Source organism: Lontra canadensis, unplaced genomic scaffold, assembly GCF_010015895.1.
Source record: "Lontra canadensis isolate GAN:19392208 unplaced genomic scaffold, GSC_riverotter_1.0 scaffold75, whole genome shotgun sequence".
Lineage (NCBI taxonomy): Eukaryota > Metazoa > Chordata > Mammalia > Carnivora > Mustelidae > Lontra > Lontra canadensis.
In genome coordinates this window covers 6,071,223-6,091,220 of record NW_022631069.1, presented here as the reverse complement: position 1 = coordinate 6,091,220, position 19,998 = coordinate 6,071,223, and the positions used below count along the sequence as shown (strand labels likewise).

The 19,998-nt window shown below is 40.9% G+C and overlaps 1 protein-coding gene across 1 annotated transcript in view; it reads right to left on the bottom strand.

The window, feature by feature from the left end:
* PTPN22 (protein tyrosine phosphatase non-receptor type 22) overlaps positions 1-12,676 on the bottom strand; it is a 57,447-nt gene extending 44,771 nt beyond the window's left edge. The window contains 1 exon segment of the mRNA XM_032881401.1: positions 12,420-12,676. Within this exon segment, the coding sequence (XP_032737292.1) occupies positions 12,420-12,506 (87 nt within the window). The 5' untranslated portion in view covers positions 12,507-12,676.
* Between the last annotated feature and the right edge of the window lie 7,322 nt (positions 12,677-19,998).

Genomic DNA, 19,998 nt, shown 5'->3' with positions numbered 1-19,998 from the left:
ATTTTCCTGATTCAAATCAATTATAGTTCCAACCCCAATGGGAGAACTCTCAAATTTCTATACAGAGATTTGATTACCAAGTTCTAGTCCTAAATTCCTGGCCATGTCCTAGACCTTTCCACTTCTGCATCTTATTAGAGTCTCAGACTCCACACACCTCAAACTAAAATCAGCATCATTCCCACTGTCAATGACACTGGCATTATTTTTATCCCAGGCAACTACACACTGGAAACCGAGAGTCACTTGGGGTTCCCCGCTCCTGACAATTCCCACCTCTAACTGGGTCAGCAAGGTCAACTGATTCTTCCCATGCAGTATCTTGTGTCCACCTTCCTTCCTGTGTCTACCACAGGTCCATTCGTTCAGACCCTCTACCTTAAAACTTGAACCGGTCCAGTTGCTTCTTAACTCACCTTCACACTTTTCTCTTTCCTCATTAAACTTCATTAAGGGACAATCATGCCAAATTCATCTTAATAAAAAATTGCTTTCCTTATCTCTCTCATGCCCAAGACAACTTTAATGAATCCCCCTTGCTACTGGGAAAGAGCCCAGACTGTTTAGCCAAGTACTTGAGATTCTCCCCAGTTGGACCCCGAGCAAATTTACCCATATTCCCCACTCTACCCATATACCCCATATACCCCAGCCCTACCATTGTAAGGTGTCTTAAGACTGACTTCCCAGGAGACATAATATGTGCCCCATAAATGTTTAATAAATGCAGGAATAAATAAATGCAGGAAATAGGAATAAGCAAATGACTTCAGGTATCTAAAAATCTTTTTATAAAATTCTTAATGATTATTTTTAAATTTTTGAGTAAACTCTACACCCAGTGCGGGGCTTGAACTCACAACCCCAAGACCAAGAGTTGCATGTTGCCCTGACTGAGCCAGCCAGGTGCCCCAGGTACCAAAAATTCCTAACCCGGACCTAGGTTGTGGTTCTGAGGGATCCTAGCTCTCTGATTACATGCATTTCCCTCATTGTCTACACATATCCTTGTTTAGCCAATTTAACAGGCTTGCTTTCAGTCTATGTGAACACTTAACCAGAAAAATATATTTAAGGATATTAGAAAAAAATGTATTTAAGATTATCTACTAAAACAAGAAATATTTTCTTAAAAAAAAAAGATTGACTTCTAGTTTCTTTTAAGATTATACAAATTGAAGGGCTCCTGGGCAACTCAGTCAGTTAAGCATTCAACTCCTGATTTCGGCTCTAGTCATGATCTCAGAGTCATGAGATCAAGCCCCGTGTTGGGCTCTGCGGGGAGCCTTCTTAAAATTTTCTCTCTCCCTCCCCTTCTGTTCCTCTTTGCTCTGCACGTGCAAGCACCCTCTCTCTCTCTAAAAAGAAAAAAAGATTATACAAATTGATGACACTACCCATTATATGTAGTATCATTACTTTAAGACAATGACTTTCCTTTTCTTTCTCATAAATGTATATCTGGTACTGCTTTTGCATTTCTCAGCCAAGGTTATGATCTATTTTGTTCCAGGGGGTAAAATGATAAAGAGAAATAAGGAAATAGAGAAGGAACTTTCTTTGAGCAACTGGCAACAACAAAAAATAAAAAAGGGGGGTGTTACCTATTGTTGCTTAGTTGCTATACTTCATACAGTGTTTTCACATGATTAGGATGTGTGTCTATCTGTAGGAATTTACTTAAGGACATTTATAATTAGATCATTTTAAAAACATGGGTGGGGCGCCTGGGTGGCTCAGTCATTAAACATCTGCCTTCAGCTTGGGTCATGATCCCAGGGTTCTGGGATTGAGGCCTGCATTGGGCTCCCACTCAGCAGGAGGCCTGCTTCTCCTTCACCCACTCCCTCTGCTTGTGGTCCCTCTCTTGCTGTCTCTCTCTCTTTGTCAAATAAATAAATAAAATCTTAAAAAAAAAAAAATGGGTGAGGAAGGGAGAGCCTAAAACTAAGGTACGATGACAGAGAGATTTAAAAAGGTCGTAGAAAATAGAAATTTCCTCCAATAAGTCTTCCCAATCCATCGTTAGATTTCAAGATCAGCTCTGGATAACTTGATGAAAAGCTGGGGTCATGAGATGTTTGTTAGCTGGGAGTTCTTAACACCAAGGATTCCAAATATCGGGGCGCCTGGGTGGCTCAGTGGGTTAAGGCCTCTGCCTTCGGCTCAGGTCATGATCCCAGGGTCCTGGGATCGAGCCCCAAATCGGGCTCTCTGCTCAGCAGGGAGCCTGCTTCCTCCTCTCTCTCTGCCTGCTTCTCTGCCTACTTGTGATCTCTGTCTGTCAAATAAATAAATAAAATCTTTAAAAAAAAAAGAATTCCAAATATCTAGAAGTTAATTAAATGGACACTTTCCAAATAATACATAATCGCTAAATTATTATACCACCTCAGAGTATAGGAATGTAAGCCTTTTCCAACTGAGGATGACAAAGGGGACAGATAGCCAGTGCCTTCTTAGTTGCTGGACCACAAAGACCAGTGTGTTCTTCTAATGAGCATTTTTTCTGTTTCTAGAGGTAGATCAGACAAAGGCGACCTATTACAAAGCAGGTGTACGGTCATTTCTTAAATTCTAGTTTCTGACTATGGTTTGAGTTGCTGTGGATTTTCAGGATTAGATTTGGGGGGAGAGATGCTGAACTGGTAACAATACAGTCTATTTTCATCACAAAAGGGATGCAAGTGGGCTAGTTTGAGAGTTTAACTAAGGACAGTGCCACAGGCACATGGGAGACTATTAAAGAGTTCCACTCAAGTTACACTGATTTTTCAGCTGTCTCCACTCTTATGAACTTTGGAATTATCACTTTTTATGTTGCCATTCATTCCAGGGCTGCTGAAAAGCTGTCAAGTCCCAGAACTGTTCCTCTTAGAAATATCTAGAAAGGAGCCTGGCGCATACTCCTTGTTACACTGTTTCTACTTGTTTGTTTCGCTTTGCTTGCTTGTCCAATGCTTTCTGAGAATGCTATAGGCAAAAAGCCCTTTTTGTAAGATACGCCTCTATTAATTTGGTAAAATGTCAGAGATAAAGGTTGTGTGTGTGTATGTGCACGTGTGCTTGTAAACCTGTGCTTGTTTAGCAGCCTCAACTGCCCCCTTCAACAATGGAACAGGATGGCTTTTTCTCCCCTACTCCTTCCTCCTCCTGGGGTCATCCTGCTGGATGACCGGGGTGATGTACTTTTAGCAAAACATCACATAGGAAATGCCTATGGAATTGTTCATTTGGGAAGTGTGAAAGGTTTTTGTTTTGTTTTGTTTTGTTTTGTTTTTAGATATCTTACCATGAGCTCAGATCACCATGAAGGCCTTTTTTAAAAAATTCCCCTTCTGTCTCTACCAGACCTGCAGGCTCCAACACCCCAAGAGCGAGCAAAACAGAGGAGAATTAGGACAAAATCATGGATACACCTCACAGAAAAGGAGGAGCTTTGAGACTAGACAGCAAAAGTGCCTAAAAGAGAAATCAAAGCCATGACAGTGAGTCGGGGGTTGAGGGGATAAGGATAGGTCAAAGGGGGAAGGTATTTCTCAGACAAGCACAAGGTATGAGGATGTACATTCACTAAAGGGGGCACGAATGAGAGAAATCAGAGGCAAAGTTGCTAAGGGAATAAGAAAAGGGGCCAGCATCCCTCCTGGGCCCCGATCAATTGGAATGTATGACAAACCAGATTCGGTATATTCTTGATATGCTAATAATAGGACCTGCATTTGGTTTACGGTCTATACTATCCTTTTCAAGACAGGTCTGGCCATAAAAATAGAAATCAGGACAGTCATTAGCATGTTCTTCTCATTGACTAGTAAGTTAATTACTCATAAATGGATTAAGGTCACTCCCAAAAGAGGACAGAAAGAAAAAGAAAGCCCAAGACCATAATATCTTTGCCTTGGAGAACTACATCATTGTACAGAAGACCTTGCATAAGTTACATTTAGGAGTGGAAGAAATCAAATTTGCCCCCCCACCCCCGTGCTAGATGAGAGAGGGAGATCAGGTCAGGCTGTTTCCGGAACTTCTTAAGGTAGTCAGTCCTTTAATGCCTACAACTACAAGTCAGTATGATCTATCCCAGTCCTCCAATCTGGCTCCAACTAGCCGGCCAAACAAATGAGAATTGGCTTTCAGTCCAATAGTCAGGGAAATGAGTAGGTGAGTAAGCAAGAGCCAAAATGGGGTGAGTAAACCAAGAAGTTCAACTTGTTAGATACTTACAATGTGAGGTGATGACAAGACATGTGTTTTGTTTTGTTTTGTTTTTAAATCCTGTGAATAATTGAAAATGTGGGACTGGATGGTCCCTAGTTGAGAGGCTGGGGACGGAGTAGAGAGGAATTTGCTTTCGAAGGGATGTAATATATTTATCGTGGTGGTAGCAGCAAAAAAATTTCAACTTCATGTACACAAAAGTCAAGAAATCCTGATAAGTGTGTTCAAGTGATAGGCTCTATCACATAAATGAGTCGTTTCAATTGCACGGATGTTTGTGCACTGGCTACGTAGAACTTACTGTGGTCATGACTGCCCTGTTAGTATTGTTACTGTAAATAAATAATAGAGCTAGGATCCATCTAGATCTTCTCTGTGGAGCTAATAAAACATACCATGCCTTCTCTTGTCTGTCTTTTTTTTTTAAAGATTTTTATTTATTTATTTGACAGAGAGAGATCACAAGTAGGCAAAGAGGCAGGCAGAGAGAGAGAGGGGGAAGCAGGTTCCCCGCTGTGCAGAGAGTCCAATGCGGGACTCGATCCCAGGACCCTGAGACCATGACCTGAGCCCAAGGCAGAGGCCCAACCCACTGAGCCATCCAGGTGCCCCCTCTTGTCTGTCTTGATAGGTCTCCAGAAGTTGCTACACTACCAGTCTGACTTCTAGTGTATTATAACCCAACATTACCATGGCCTTCATGACTGGGTATATTCTATTAGGGCTCATTGAATCCTCCATATTTAATAAATATGTCTTTGTATTTGATAAGTGCAGTGTTTACTTTTTATATAAAAATACCTTGTCCCAAAGAAACATAAAAATCACCCTCCCCCCATTTCTTTTTGCTTTTTCTTGTTTAGATGGATTCAAGCAACACTAAATGAAAATTTAAAATATAGATTTCTTAAATAAAAAAGTAATGCATATTCATTGAAGAAATTTTAGAATACCGAAAAGTAAAACAGAATTATAAAAATTACCTAGGATCCCACACTACCCAGAGTTAATCATTCCTAATATTTTATATTACATGCCAATCCTTTATCTATGTGTATAATAAAGATAGGATCACACTGCATATAGGGATTTGCAAGTTGCTCTTTTTACTTATGAATTTCCGTTCTACATTTTAAGTGATGGCAGAGTATTCTATTCTGTAGGGTGTAACATACATTATTTAGTCTATTCTTTCATATTATTACACATTAAAGGTGCTTCAATCTTCCTAAACAATAGTTCCAAACAATATTATTTTTTTTAATTTTTTTTATTAAATTATTTTATTTTATTTATTTGACAGACTGAGATCGCAAGTAGGCAGAGAGGCAGGCAGAGAGAGGGGGGAAGCAGGCTCCCTGCTGAGCAGAGAGCCTGATGTGGGACTCTATCCCAGGACCCTGAGATCATGACCTGAGCCAAAGGCAGAGACTTTAACCCACTGAGCCACCCAGGGGCCCCTCCAAACAATATTATTATAGGTAGCCAAAACCTATACAAATATCTTTCATTATTTTCTTCAGATAAATTCTTGGGAATGGTCAAAGAATTTGCCCACTATAAAGGCTTTTGATCCATATTATCATTTATATATATATTTATATATCAGAAATGGTATACAAATTTTGCCTCCAGAAACATTACAAAAGCAGTGTATGAAACTGCATGTTTCTCTGAACTCTGACCAACATTAGGATTATAATATTATAAGAATTAAGGCCATCTGGTAGCTTAAATGTTGTTGGTATTTTTGTTATTTATACTTCTATTTGGAGTTTCTTCACTCCAAAACATTCTTTAGAAGGAAGAAGATACACCATAATCAAATTACCCTATCTACATGAAACCGTGTTCATATTTCTATAATCCCATCCAGTCTTTGTTCAAATACATGTAGCTCATATATGTACATTTAGCGCAATTCTTGACATCTGCTAAGCTTTCACTTTTTATACACAATTCATAATTTTACACATGTTTTCTCTTAAAAAAATATTTTACTTATTTATTTGACACAGAGAGAGAGAGAGAGGGAGAGAATGAGTGCAAGCAGGAGGAGTGGCACACAGAGGGAGAATCAGGCTCCCTGCTCAGCAGGGAACCCAATACAGGACTTGATCCCAGGGCCCTGGGATCATGATCTGAGCTAAAAGCAGATGTTTAACCCACTGAGTCACCTAGGTTCCACTTACACATGTTTTCTAAATGAAGACACTTCAACTGCCTCCAATGTAGAAAAGTATATCAGAGGAGTTTTAAACAAAGTTGACCAGCATGTAATATACATACCAAGTCTTGACCCATATTTCACACAATGACTGAAATGAACATGTCATAAAAATCACCATCAGTTGCAGTAATTGGCCAAAGGGAATCCTGGGATCATGACCTGAGCCGAGTGAAGGCAAATGCTTATCCAACTGAGCCATCCAAGGGCCCTGTCTTTATTTATTTATTTTTATTATTTACTTTTAAGTAGGCTCCATGTCCAGAGTGGAGCCCAAATTGGGGTTTGAACTCACAACCCTAAGATCAAGACCTAAGCTGAGATCAAGAGTCAGATGCTTCACCGACTGAGCCACTCAGGCACCCCTCGTGTGTGTGTGTGTGTGTTTTCCTCATGTGTGTGTTTAAAGCACTTTTATGTGTACATGTTATATTCTACAATTTCTTCAAGTTTAAAAGTTTCAAGCCAATGTATAAACTGGGGGCAATAGAGTCAGGGCTAAGAGCACAGGCTTAACATTAGATAGCTCTATTTCAGATCCAAGTTCCACCACTTAATGAACTGCATGAACTTAGGCAAGTCGTCCCTCAGTGTCTAGGACTTGCCAGACACATGCTAGGGGCTGCAGATACCAAGATAAGCACAACTAAATGTGAGCCTTATCTTTGTGGTACTTCAGACTGATAGGAGAGCAGATGTTAATCAAATAATCACACAAAGAGATGTAAAATTCGAACTGTGATAAATCCTATGGAAACATTAATATTGCTGGGGGCAAAAAAAGAGATGTAAAAAGAAATGACAGACGTGGCTGACCAAGAAAGTATAATAGGAGATTTGTTGGATTTGGGGGATCAAAAAAGGCTTCCCTGAGGATATGCCTACCAAATTGAGATCTAAAGAATTATGAAGTATTAACTAGGTGAAAAGGAGCATGAGGGAATATTCAAGGAAAGGGAACAGCATGAGTGCAAAGGCCCTGTGGCAGAAGGAGCATGACAAGGACAAGCTCAACATGCTGTGGGAAGTTGGAAAAGCCCTCGAGGGCTGGTCCATGTAGGACTTTGTATTGTAAGGGATTCTTTGGGAAGTAAATGAGGCTGTGTTTGAGCATAGAGCGTGGAAGACAGTTCCATGAGTCAGTTATTGTTGAAAGTAGATGAACAGACAACTTATAATGAGAAAATGTGGGTTGAAAATAACCATGGAGTATAGAGTTTTGGAATCTCTATGTTGTACACCTGAAACTAATGTAACACTGTGCATCAGCTATACTTTGATTATTAAAAAAAAAAAAAGAATCAAAAAAAATTTTGAGGCTTCAAAATCAAATAAATAAAATTAACACAATGAAGTACTATTTTACACTAAATTGGGGGCGGGGAGTAGGAAGAATGTTAGGATGCAGTATAGAGGTTAAGGACTTTTTATGAGACCAGTTTCAAGTCCTGGTTTTGCCATTTCATGGCTTAACTAAAGATAATGCTTTCCTCTTGGGGTTGTTGTAGTGATTAAGATTATATATGGTAAACCACTTAATGCCTAACAATTAGTAAGGAGTCCAAAAGATTTATTTTCTTGTATAGTTATTAAGACTAGCAAGGTGGTAGAAAAGATGATACATTCAGACTTTGCAAGTTAGAAAAACTCTTTGAAAAGCACATTTGGCAACACTTAGCTCATTAGATGCTAAGACTTTTTGACCTGGTAATGATACTAGCCCCAGGATATAATTCAAAAGAAGAAAACCATGTGGACAAGCACATTTATTGCATGTTATTAATAATCGTGAAAAATTAGAAATAATCTAAATGTCCAAGAAAAAGAAAAAATCAAATTACTTGGGTGTCTACCACATGTCAGGCATTTTATGTATTTATTACATTTTTCTCACAGCATTCTGCAATATGAATATTTATTTATTCCCACTTTTTAATGACTTTGTTCAAGGTCACGGAGCTAATGATAGGCAGAACCTAAATCCAAATTCAGGTTTATATGACACTGAAGTCATTATAAATATAGATGGTAAAGCAAGACTACCTGAACTTAAATCTCTGTTCTACCACTTCCTAGCTCTCTAACCTTGAGTGAGTCAATTAACCTCTGCCTCATTTTCTTCATTTATAAAATGTACAGTACCTTCTTCAATGGATTAAATGACTTGATATGTAAAGGTGTTTAGAACAGTTTCTACAAGAAATATGGAAGTATTAGCTACTATTATGAGCATTATTCTTTCATTATACCATGCTCCATCAAAAGCCATAAATATAGATTTTAATTAACACGATAATTTTGGTATAATATTAAGTGACAATATGAGAATACAAAATTGTATCTATGCTGTCATTATAACAATGTAAAAGGCAGTATATAAATGGATAAGAACTAGAATTTCCACACCAAGTAGACTGTATTTGTTGGGATATTGGTCCTACGGTGAATTTATTTTCTTTTAACTTGCAATAATATTGTTTTATATGAATAACAACAATATGGGGTACCTGCGTGACTCAGTCAGTTAAGGGTAGGACTCTTGATTTCCACTGAGGTCATGATTTCAGGATCATGAAATTGAGCCCCAAGTCAGGCTCTGTGCCGGGAGGGGAGTCTGCTTGAGATTCTCTCCCTCGCTCTCTGTCCCCCCACCACTTTCCCTGCCAAACCCTGGGCTCTCACTCTCTCTCTCTCTCTCTCTCTTAAAAAAAAAAGAGAGAGAGAGAGAGAGAGAATGAAAGAAACTATACTAACTGAGAACTTATGCTTAGGCTAAAAACCCGTTGAGGAACTCGGTGTTACTGGCTGAACCAAGACACTACTGCATAAGGATTCATTTCCTATGCTCTGAAATGACAGATCCAGCTTAAGCTTCACATCTGCATCTGAACATCAGCGTGAGCTTAGGCCAATTACTTAACCTCTCAGAGCCTCAGTTTTCTCATCTGCGGGTCAGCGGTCATAACGACAAGATCGGTTTTGTGTTTTTTAAATGAGTAATAAATAAGATAATGAATACAATGCCTCCTTGGCACCCCACCAAGACTATCATGATTCAGTATTTACCGGTGTAATTAGCTGTTTAATGTCTGCCTGTCTATGGCATCCTCTGATGTCTTAGGAGATGAGCTCCACCAAAGCAGGGCATTGTATCTTGCAGCATCTAACACAATGTTTTGCACATAGTAAGTGCTCAGTAAACATGTGAATGAATGCGGGAAAAGCATATAGTCGTGGCAGTTTCCACTCCAGTAAGAGCCAAGTTTAGTGGAACTAAACTTCCACTAGTTTCATGGCAGTTTCCGCTACAGAAAGGTGATTGAATTTAGTGTTGGCAAAGGAAAAGTCCAGCTCCATGGTATTGGCTTCAGCCGGCGTACCAGCACCATGTGCTCTGTGCGCTGATACACAGCCAAGGGGTTGGGGGCGGGGACTGAAATCCAAGCCTTGGACCCGGCGGGAGGCAGGGTACACAGATTGTCTCCCTGGAACCAGAGATGACTTTCTATAATTCCCGCAAAGTCCCTACCATTTAGGCTAGCAGTGGCCTCATGTCACAGAATTAGTGCTCCAACCTCAAAAACATCAAATCCTGGGAGAATATATCAAAGAGTTGAAGGTGGGATGAGGGACAGTACCCTATGGAAAGCCCTTCAAGTTAATGGCAGTATTGACCTGTCCAAGCAAGCAACTGAGCCCTGTTCACCACCACCCAACTCCCCCAAAATGAATGTCTCTGGTATCTCAGCTGAACCTTTAGGTGGAGCTGAGGGCAAGACTCTGTTTTTCCGCTGGAGGACATGAGTCAGTGAACAGTGAGGTGCCACTTAATCACCACCCAAAAACAAGGTCCTTAAAACCAAGAGCTAGAAAAGCAAGGAAGTGATTAATATAAAAGTCAGGATAGTGATTATTCCCTGGGCAGGACAGGGCAAGACATATTAGGGGTGGGGATGGGGATAGAAGTGGGGATGAGGGACCTGCTGGAGAAGCGATATAGAGGGGTCTCCCTGAGTCCGAGAACGTTCTAGTCCTTGACCTTATAATTATACTTATACATGCTGTCTGTAATTTTCTAACAATGTATTATGTTTCACAATTTTAGACAGCTGAAAAAAATACGAACTATACAATGTTTTTAAGCAGGGGAAACTGACCAGGTTTGTATTATTAGAAGATCAATTGGGTATTGAATGGAAAATAATATTAGTCAAGTTGAGTTGGTATAAGGGCTTCTCTCACAACATATAATCACTCAGTCATAATATCCAATCACTCAGCTTTACAGAGTGTTTTCACAGCTACTCTCTGGGATCAGAATGTCAGGTCCATGAGCACAGAGGTGTTGTCTTGTTCATGGCTGTATCCTCAGGGCCTAGAACTAAACTTGGTACACAGGAGGGGCTCAATAAATATTCCTGAATGAATGAGCACATTTAACTATTACTGTTATTTAATCGTCACGACAAGTTGTGAGGATCTGTAGGATGTGAATTATCATGCCCATTTTGGAAGTTAGGAAACAAAGACTTGGGAAATGAAGGAACACGTCAAAGAGTTGATAATTCGGTTGATGAGAGACTCATGATTTGATTTCAGGTTTTCTGCTTCAACTCTCTTGTTTTTCCTACTTCTTTGCATCTGAAGAGCCAAGGCCTCAAGTTTTTAGGGCCCTGAAACACCAGCTGGAAGTATTCCAAAGTACATAATAGGTACTATCAGATATCCCATGTCCTCTGCTGTGCTAGGTTATAGGGTGAATGAGGCCTACCCAGCTGCTGATGGGTCAGTCACCACAGTCCCGTCAGAAGAGATGCAGCGTTTCCCTGGATGACCAGATCTAGTCAGCCCTACTCTCCTTGGCACTCATGTTTGTCTCCATGCCCCTCACTTGTCTACTCCTCATCCCAGCCATTCCACCCCTCCAAGCAAAAGAAGCTTAAGGAAACCCTGTTATTGCAAAAAACACAGGTTCTCATTTTTCCTCTTAAGAAAATACACCAGAAAAATAAAAGAAGAAATAAAGAAATATGGCAGCCAGTAGTTTCAGGGCGCAGGAGCCCTTGTCATCCAAGTGGAATTCCATGGGGAGGCTAACACATAATGTTCCATGAAAAGTTAATCTTGGTTTCTTTCCTCTTAATATTAATTAAAAGTAGTCATTTGAGGCATAAGGCACAACTCAGATACCTAGGAACTCCAGATGTTCAATTAATGTTGAGTATTTATAAACCTGGAATTATGTAGGCCTTCCGTAGGAATCCTAGTCCAACTCTAAGAACTAGCAAACACAATATTTAAAACAGTATTTTGGAGATAATACTTAAAACACACAAGCCACTTAGAAAAGCTGAAGTTTGGGGGGTTCCTGGGTGGCTCAGTCTATTAAGCATCTGCCTTCAGCTCAGGTCATGATCCCAGAGTGCTGGGATCGAGCCCTGCATGGGGCTCCCTGTTCAGTGGGAAGCCTGCTTCTCCCTCTTTCACTCCCCCTGCTTGTGTTCCCTCTCTCGCTGTGTCTCTCTCTCTCTGTAAATAAATGGGTGAAATCTTAAAAAAAAAAAAGAAAGAAAGAAAGTGAGTCTTTAAACAAAAACAAAAGCAACAAAGAAAGAAAAGTTGCAGTTTGGGACATCTGGGTGGCTCAGTGAGTTAAGTGTCTGCCTTTGGCTCAGGGTCCTGGGATTGAGTCCCATATTGGGCTCCCTGCTCAGCGGGAAGCCTTCTTCTCCCTCTGTCTGCTGCTCTCCCTCCCTCTCTCTCTCTGACAAATAAATAAATTAAAATCTTGAAAAAAAAAAAAAAACTTGTAGAAAAGTTGGAATTTTAGGTTGCCTTTCTCCCTTCTTGCCCTGCACAGTCTGATATGCACGTTCTCTCCCAAGAGCAACTTGGTCTAGGAGAGTTGGACCATCCTCATTAGCTAAACAGTCTGTGTAACTCCCCTGAGAGGGTCACATGTAGGACTCACCAGAAATTCACCGGCAAACTCCTCTTTGTCAGTTTTCTTGCGTTGGGCCTCCTCCAGGAATTTGTGCAGAATTTCCCTTTGGTCCATGCTGCAGGACAAGAGAAACGGTCTGCCAGTGGGTGAAGGGAGGGCATGTCATATGTATGTCATGGCCGAGATACCACCAAGGAGCCAGGGCTGCCGCTGGAGCAGAGCATGTTGAAGGCTGTGGTTAACTGACTTCATCACAAGCCCTAGAGGAAATTAGTGCGCAACCAGCCTCTGTGGTCACACAACAAAGCCATCATCACTCCAGGGCCCTAGCGCCTTCCTTTTCAAGGAAGGAACCCGGTTACAACTCGAGTTGCAACAAACAAGAGGCTAACCAGAGCATCACACGTGGTCTGCTTAGCTCTGAGACTGTTCCACTCCATCCCTTTTAAGCGAGATTCACCTTTTTTCTTGTTTCCTAGAGAAGAGGCAGTGTGCCAGGTCTCACGGATCGGATCTGCCTCTCCCCATTTCTTCAGTGAACACAAGGGCCCTGTTGATACCTTCTGTTTCCTCACGTCCCAAATGAACTCAGCCAAGTTCAGCTAGGGCCAGAAAGCGAGACAGACACTGTTTGGAGTTAAGACATCTTCTGCCTGTGCTACTCTCCCCAAAGTGTCTTGTCCATGTGATCAGTGGGAAATTTCTGTTCATCGGAGAAGGCATTTTTGTTCAGAAATTTTAAGTATGCTGTATAGACCTCAAACTCTCTTTTGGATGAACCAAAGTCAGCTGCTTCTGACAGCCTGTGTCTCTCCCAGGGCTGGGGAAGTGCCGAATTGCTTAAGGGAAGTATTGTTGATTTCAGGACTGAGCATTGATCTATATGGGATCCAGGAGCACAGTGGCCCCCATAGCACCTGACAAGGAAGTTGGCACAATGTTTCCTTATGCAATGCTAGTTAACTATAAGGAACAGAAAAAGAGTAAAATCACCCACCTTGCTGGCAACAGTGTAACTTTCAGGGCGGAAAGCATGAGCTGAGTCTAGAGAAGACATTCTACCCTCCCAACTGGCGCCTTGGAAAAGGCCATCGCTTCGGGAAGCCACGCTGTGCATGTGGCATTTTGGCCCTGTTTGACAGGCGGGCTGTTCTAGAAAAAGCTTCCACATCTCAGCTTGAATAAATCCTCTCCTCAATGGGTACAAACCTACTTAAGATTGTCTCATACAGAGTAAGCGCAACCCAAAATCAGCATATCGTCTTTGCCTGAGGACAGAAGTTCCATAAATAATTGTTAACAAAATTAGTCTGAAATAATCCTGAAGAAAACTGGGAAATGTGCCATGAGAGCTTCCTCTATTTAAGATATTAGCAATCCTTTCTGTTTTGCATTATTCAGACTCCCTTCAGGAAATCATGTCTCCAAGCACTGTGAAGTCGCCTCCACTTTATTGAGCTCCACAACAAGAAAGGAACAGTGTTGGAGGGATCCTGCTTATAGGCAGGTGAAGCCAATAGAGAATTGCAATCCTGAGCCACATAATAAATTAAAATGAAGCATAGTTCTCCAACAATACTTGTTGAGAGTGGGACAGTATTTCTCCAATTAGCACTAAAGGGGAATTTTTTGTTGTGCTAACAAATGCGATGTTTAATTTGGTTATTTTAAGACATAAAATAGGGCAGGGGGAAGACTTCAAAAGCACAAAATCTAAAGTTCACAATAACTAAAACCCTTTAAAACTATGTTATGAGGTTTGATGAAGACTAAGTGATGCAAAAAAAGCTCAGTTGTGTAAGTGCTGGGATCAAGGGTACTTTTTAAAAAAATTATTTATTTATTTGACAGAGAGAGATCACAAGTCGGCAGAGAGGCAGGCAGAGAGAGAGCGGAGGAAGCAGGCTCCCTGCCGAGCAGAGAGCCCGATGCGGGGCTCAATCCCAGGATCCTGGGCTCAGGACCTGAGCCGTAGGCAGAGGCTTTAACCCACTGAGCCACCCAGGCACCCCTTTTACTTTTTAAAAGTCTTTTAAAATTCTTATGCCATTTTTAATTACAAAAAAGATATAAAAATCCAACAATTGGCTCAACAAATTTATTGAGTGCCCACTAAATGCTAAGCACTATAGTAGGACTGGGGAGGCAGTAGCGAACAAGCCAGAATATAGTGAAAAGAACCCTTAATCACTTGATAAAGCATCTCAGGACTAAGACACAGATGTAATTACTAATTAAAATAAAAACATTCCAAAGTAACTTGCTCCTTTGTAGAGTACCAAAGCATAATCCGAAAAAGAAAATGATTTTCTGTATTTTAATGAGAGAGTTTCATAATCTCTCTGTCCCCTTAGAATGTAATCACTTCCAACCAAACCAGAAATTTACTAATTAATAAATAAAAAGAGACCTAATCAAATAAGATGTAGTGTTCTTTTTCTCAAGCTCATATTTCAGAACAGTCTCTAACTTCAGTTTCTTCTTGGGGAGAGCTAAGATAGAGACAGATAAGAGGTGAGGAGAAACTCACTGAGATGCCCTCTGTAGTCCTTTTACCCCAAATATAAGAATCTAAAAATAGTGTCTTAGCAGAACTGCAGATTTTTTTTAAAAAGCAAACAGCAATTCTTAAGAGTCTGTTCCACTCTAAAACCAAAAGAGACAGAAACATGGTGAAATAACCAAACCTCAAAAACCCACTTAGCTGAAAGACCATTTCCTGAGTAGACCACTCAAGTGAGCAAAAAACAAAACTGAAGGAGAAAACAAAAAACTTCAGTTTTATTTTTAACAAATCTAAGCTGCTACTTAATTGTTCACACTTCCTTCTACAGATACTCACAGGTGTCTACAGACAATAGGGGCATCATGCTTTTTGATAAAGATTCTGATGACTCATTTATATCTTGCGGGAAGATCAAGAGCTGGGGGAGGGGAGGAATATCTTATACAGCAAAGACCGGCAAGTACCTAAAAGAATTTGCGAATTTGTGATGAAACATTTAAGCCAGTCTGGTGTAAACCCTGAGTGAATGCAACAATTCCATGCAGTAAAAGACCCACACGAGCTCTCTGTCAGAACCCTCAGGGGTGAGTTCTAGTGGAAAGTAAAAGTGAATGAGCACCTGAAGAAGACCGAGGAAGGAACGCCTCACTGCTGCCCCCTGTGGCTCTGTGGAGTGTTCAGGAGGAAGAGGACAGCAGGGAGGAGGGCCTGTCACACAGTCACCTGCACCAGCAAGAGGGAAGTGTGCCCGTGTAAGGGGAAACATCATTGTCACGGAGGTTGAAATTAGATGAAAACAACAACAACAACAACAACAACAACAAAACAACAACAAAAACAAAAACCTTGAACTGGAGAGAATATCAGGGGAGATTATTAGGACAATGATTATTAGCTAATGGGAAATACACTCAGGTTTCTCAGCACATCCTTCTCTCCCTCTGCAGAGCCTGTCCTACCCTGGGGAAGCCACTTACCAATCTTTGCTTCCTCTTCACTATGCCTGCCTTTCTCTGCCTCGCAGGGTCACTGGTTTGTAATGGGCTCTATGTATTATCTGTGAGACACTGGGTTCTTTGTGAGCATGCCCTGGGTCACCAAGGCCTGCCTGTCCTTTCTCCTCAACGTCTTGTAGATTCAAGCAGTCTTTTCCATTCCCATGTAGACCTCCAAGCCCTTTTGCACGTGTGGACTGCTGCAGCAATCGCGGCAATCTCAGTGCACTCTCACCTATATTCCGTGCTTGCATCTCCTAGAACCAAGACTGGGTAAATGTTATTAAAACTCCACTTTAATGCTCAAAGACCCGAAGTAGTTACCCATGGTTTAGAGGAATGCATCCAGATTCTTCCACTTGCTACCAAGCCCCTCCCTGTGTGTCCCCACCCAAACTACCTAGCCACATCCCCCACAGGCCTTGCTCACGCTACTGCCACCTCATGTGCTACTTCTCGCCTTTCCCCTAATTTTCGTCAAGACGAAAGTAAAGCTGTAAATCCTGGTTACTCTTCTCTTCAACAGTTCTGCCCCTGACGCCATCTCACCAATAAACTTCTCTCAGGAGGCCTCTTCTCAGAATTACATCTTTATATTCAGCCATAGCAGTTTTCTTCATTTCTTCAGGTGTTCCTTGTCTCCCATAAGTTTATTTAGGAGAGTTGATTTTTTAAAAAACCACATAAACGGCCCGCTGGTCTTTTAAGTTTATGCTAGTGTCTTCTATATGCGTCTGTGTAACCCTAAGTGCTTACCCCTGGTCTTAAGCACACATGAAATAAGCCTATGGTGATCAAGGACGCCACATAATGTGGTTGGCTCTTGGTAGGACACCCACCCCGACTTGCTTACTCACTGCAACAATGACTCCAGGTCTCCTGCCCGGCACTTTCACTTTGCCAGGAGCAGATGGGCCTTCCCTACAGGGACATCAGGAACCTGGCAAAGAGCACTTGCCTGAGGGCTGCTGCCCAGCAGCGGGGGGCCATTGTTATGGAAGGAATGGGGCTGCCATCTCTGAGGCAAGAGTTCAGTCCTGCAGGGCTGCCATGGCTGGGGAAGAAATTACCTCCTTCCTCTCCAAGATAGATCCAGTTCCCCTTCTGTAAAAGGACATGGGTGAGGCTTACTCAAGAAGCTTGTTGCTTTGTGTTTTTACCTCACCCACAGCAGGAAAATCCCCTCCCCAGCTTCTGGTCATGATAGCTTCTGGTCACTACAGGATTCCGAGACCTCATCAAGCTCTTCAGTTCAGCTGCTGTGAACTTCATAGTTACCTCCCCACATTCCACAGGAAATCATGCTCTGCCTTCAGTTTCAGAAACGCAATCCTCAGAGGGCAAAAGTCCACTGATGATTTTCAATTGATGCAATTTACCTTTTTTTTTTTTTAAACTCTTGGGCTTGGTACCTTGTTCAAAATCTAATCAAACTTGATGTTTATCTTTCGTTTGATTGTTTATTGAGTCTATTTATTTAATGAATACTTATGAGATCTATATACATGCAAGAGAATGGGGACAAGGGGCACTACATATGTGTACAACAAATTGTCTTCATTCAAGGCTCTTTTATACTTGTAAGGAAGCTAAGTATACAAATAACTATAACTGAAGGCCATATGTGGTAAGGCCATAAATGTTATGCTAACAAAATTTTGAGGAGTTAAAGATCTTGTGTTCAGGTTATCTGGATAGCCTTCATAGAGGAAGCAGCGTTTGAGTTAGGCCTTGAATATGTCAAAGAGCCTGAGAAGAAGCATTATGAAAGAGAGAAAGACCAGTAGGAGTTGGGTGGCCTATTGAGTGGCTCAGTCTGATGGGAGCCTTGGTTCTGAAGAATCCTGACTGACAAGGCTAGAAAGGGCAGTTGGAGACAGACCCTGAGGGAATTTGAATACCATGTTGAAAAGTCAGGCTTTATTTGATGGGCAGTGGAAAAGCAGTGAAGGTTTTGTTTGTTTGTTTGTTTTAGTAATAACTTTATGAGGTACTACTGACATATAATAAACTGCACATTTCAAAGTGTGTGGTTTGATAAGTTTGAAATGTGTACACAGCCATGAAACCATCATCACAATCAGGATAAGGAACTTATCCAATCACCTTCAACATTTCCACTGGAAAATCTTAAGAAAACGGCAGTCAAAGCAATGTTTCTCAATATCTTTTTTTAAAGAAATGGTCCCTTCTGATAATTTTTTTGGAAGTCTCCTCACCTCCTTCGGTAGTATATAAATTTTCAAAATGAATTATGTCGTATCTAAAAATAGATCAAAAGAATAGACAAGGAAACCATAGCTTTGGTGAATCTGGTGGCAGTATATAGGACAGACTGGTGTGGGGCGAGCCTGGAACAGAATGATCCATTAACAGCCTGACTAAGAGGCTTGGCAATAAACTCTTGTGAGAGAATTACAACAAAAAGAAAGAATAAGTGAGGAAGACTAATTGTGTGTGTAAGACTGGACAGAGGGAACAGGGAAACATGACTAAGCTTTCGAGCTAGCTGGATGGCCGTCTGGGAAAGTATAGGGGATAAGAAAGGTACATAGACATGAAGAGTTAGAGCTTGTGGATGTAGATTTAGGAAGAAGGGAAATAAGTCAGATATGGGAATCACCCACATTGAGGCGAGAGGTAAAGCCAGAAGGCTGGCTTGCCTTTGTGAGAGACAGTGTCAATGGAGAGAAAAAAGTCAAGGCAGAATTTTATGAGCCCCAAATCACAGCAGCCCCAAACTGTTAATGGTGCAGTTCTCAAAAACAGTCCAGAAACTGGGCTAAGCCCTTCCCACAGTGTATCGTTTAATTTATCTCTCACCACAATCCTACGAATTAGTAACCAAATCATTTCTCTTTTAGAATGTGGAAACTAAGGCACAAAGGAATTGGATTACTGGCCCAGTGTCACGTGATTAGTCTATGGTGAAACTAAATTGTTAAAATCAGACGGTCTGAAGGTATCCGGAATCTCTGGGCTATGTGTTTTCTTTCTGCCACCCCACCACTTCAGCCCTCCTAGGAGAGGGTGATTTTCCTATTCACTTGGTATAATCCCCAAGGGCACGATACCCTTAATCTCAAAATACTTGGAGCCAGATTCATATTCTGACGTTTCATTGGCAGTATAGAATAAAACAGGGAAGTGGGAAAAGAAAAGACAAAGAGGTAGCTGCTGGCCTCTGACGTTTGTCATTTACTTTGTCAGCTTATTGAGATATAACAGACATATAACTTGTATAATAAATTTAAGGCATACAACATAATGATTTGCTCTATGGATGTATTTTGAAGTGATTACCACAATAAGGTTGGTTAATACATCTATCACCTCGCCTAGCTAAACAATTTGTTTTGGGGCATCTGGCTGGTTCTGTCAGTGGAACTTGTGCCTCTTGATCTTGGGATTGTGAGTTTGAGTCCCCTGTTGGGTGTATACACTACTTATAAAAAATATATAAATAAAAAAATAAATAATGTGAGAGGGGTGTGTGTGTGTGTGTGTGTGTGTGTGTGGTGAGAACTTTAAAAATCTACTTTTTAAGCAACTTTTCAACATATGATACGATATTGTTAATTACAGTCACCATGCTGTGTATCACATCCCCAGACCTTCTTCATCTTATAACTGGAAGGTTATATACCCTTTACCCTCCTTCACCTATTTCTCCTACCTCCCAACCCCTGCCCCTGACAACCACCAATCTGTTGTTTCTCTATCATTCAACTGAGATTGCATTTACTGAGAATTAATTCAAATACATAGACACAATTTTATTTCATGAACAAAACAGCATTGGTCAAAGTGAAAATAGTGATTTCACCCAAGAAGTAAAATACCACAAAACCTACCATGTTGAATTTACAGTAATGTAAGGGACAAAGGAATACACTGAGTGTCTAAACTTGGTAGCAAAAAAAAAAAAAAAAAAAAAGGCTAATTTCTACTTAAGAGAAACATGAAATCTCATTTGGGATTACTAACCTATTGTGATTTGCCCATGAAGAGAGGAAATAGCATAACTTGATAAAGTCAAAATATAGCAGCAGTGCTACATATTTATTTCTATGCATTTAGGGGAAACAGATAGCTGGTTGCTGGA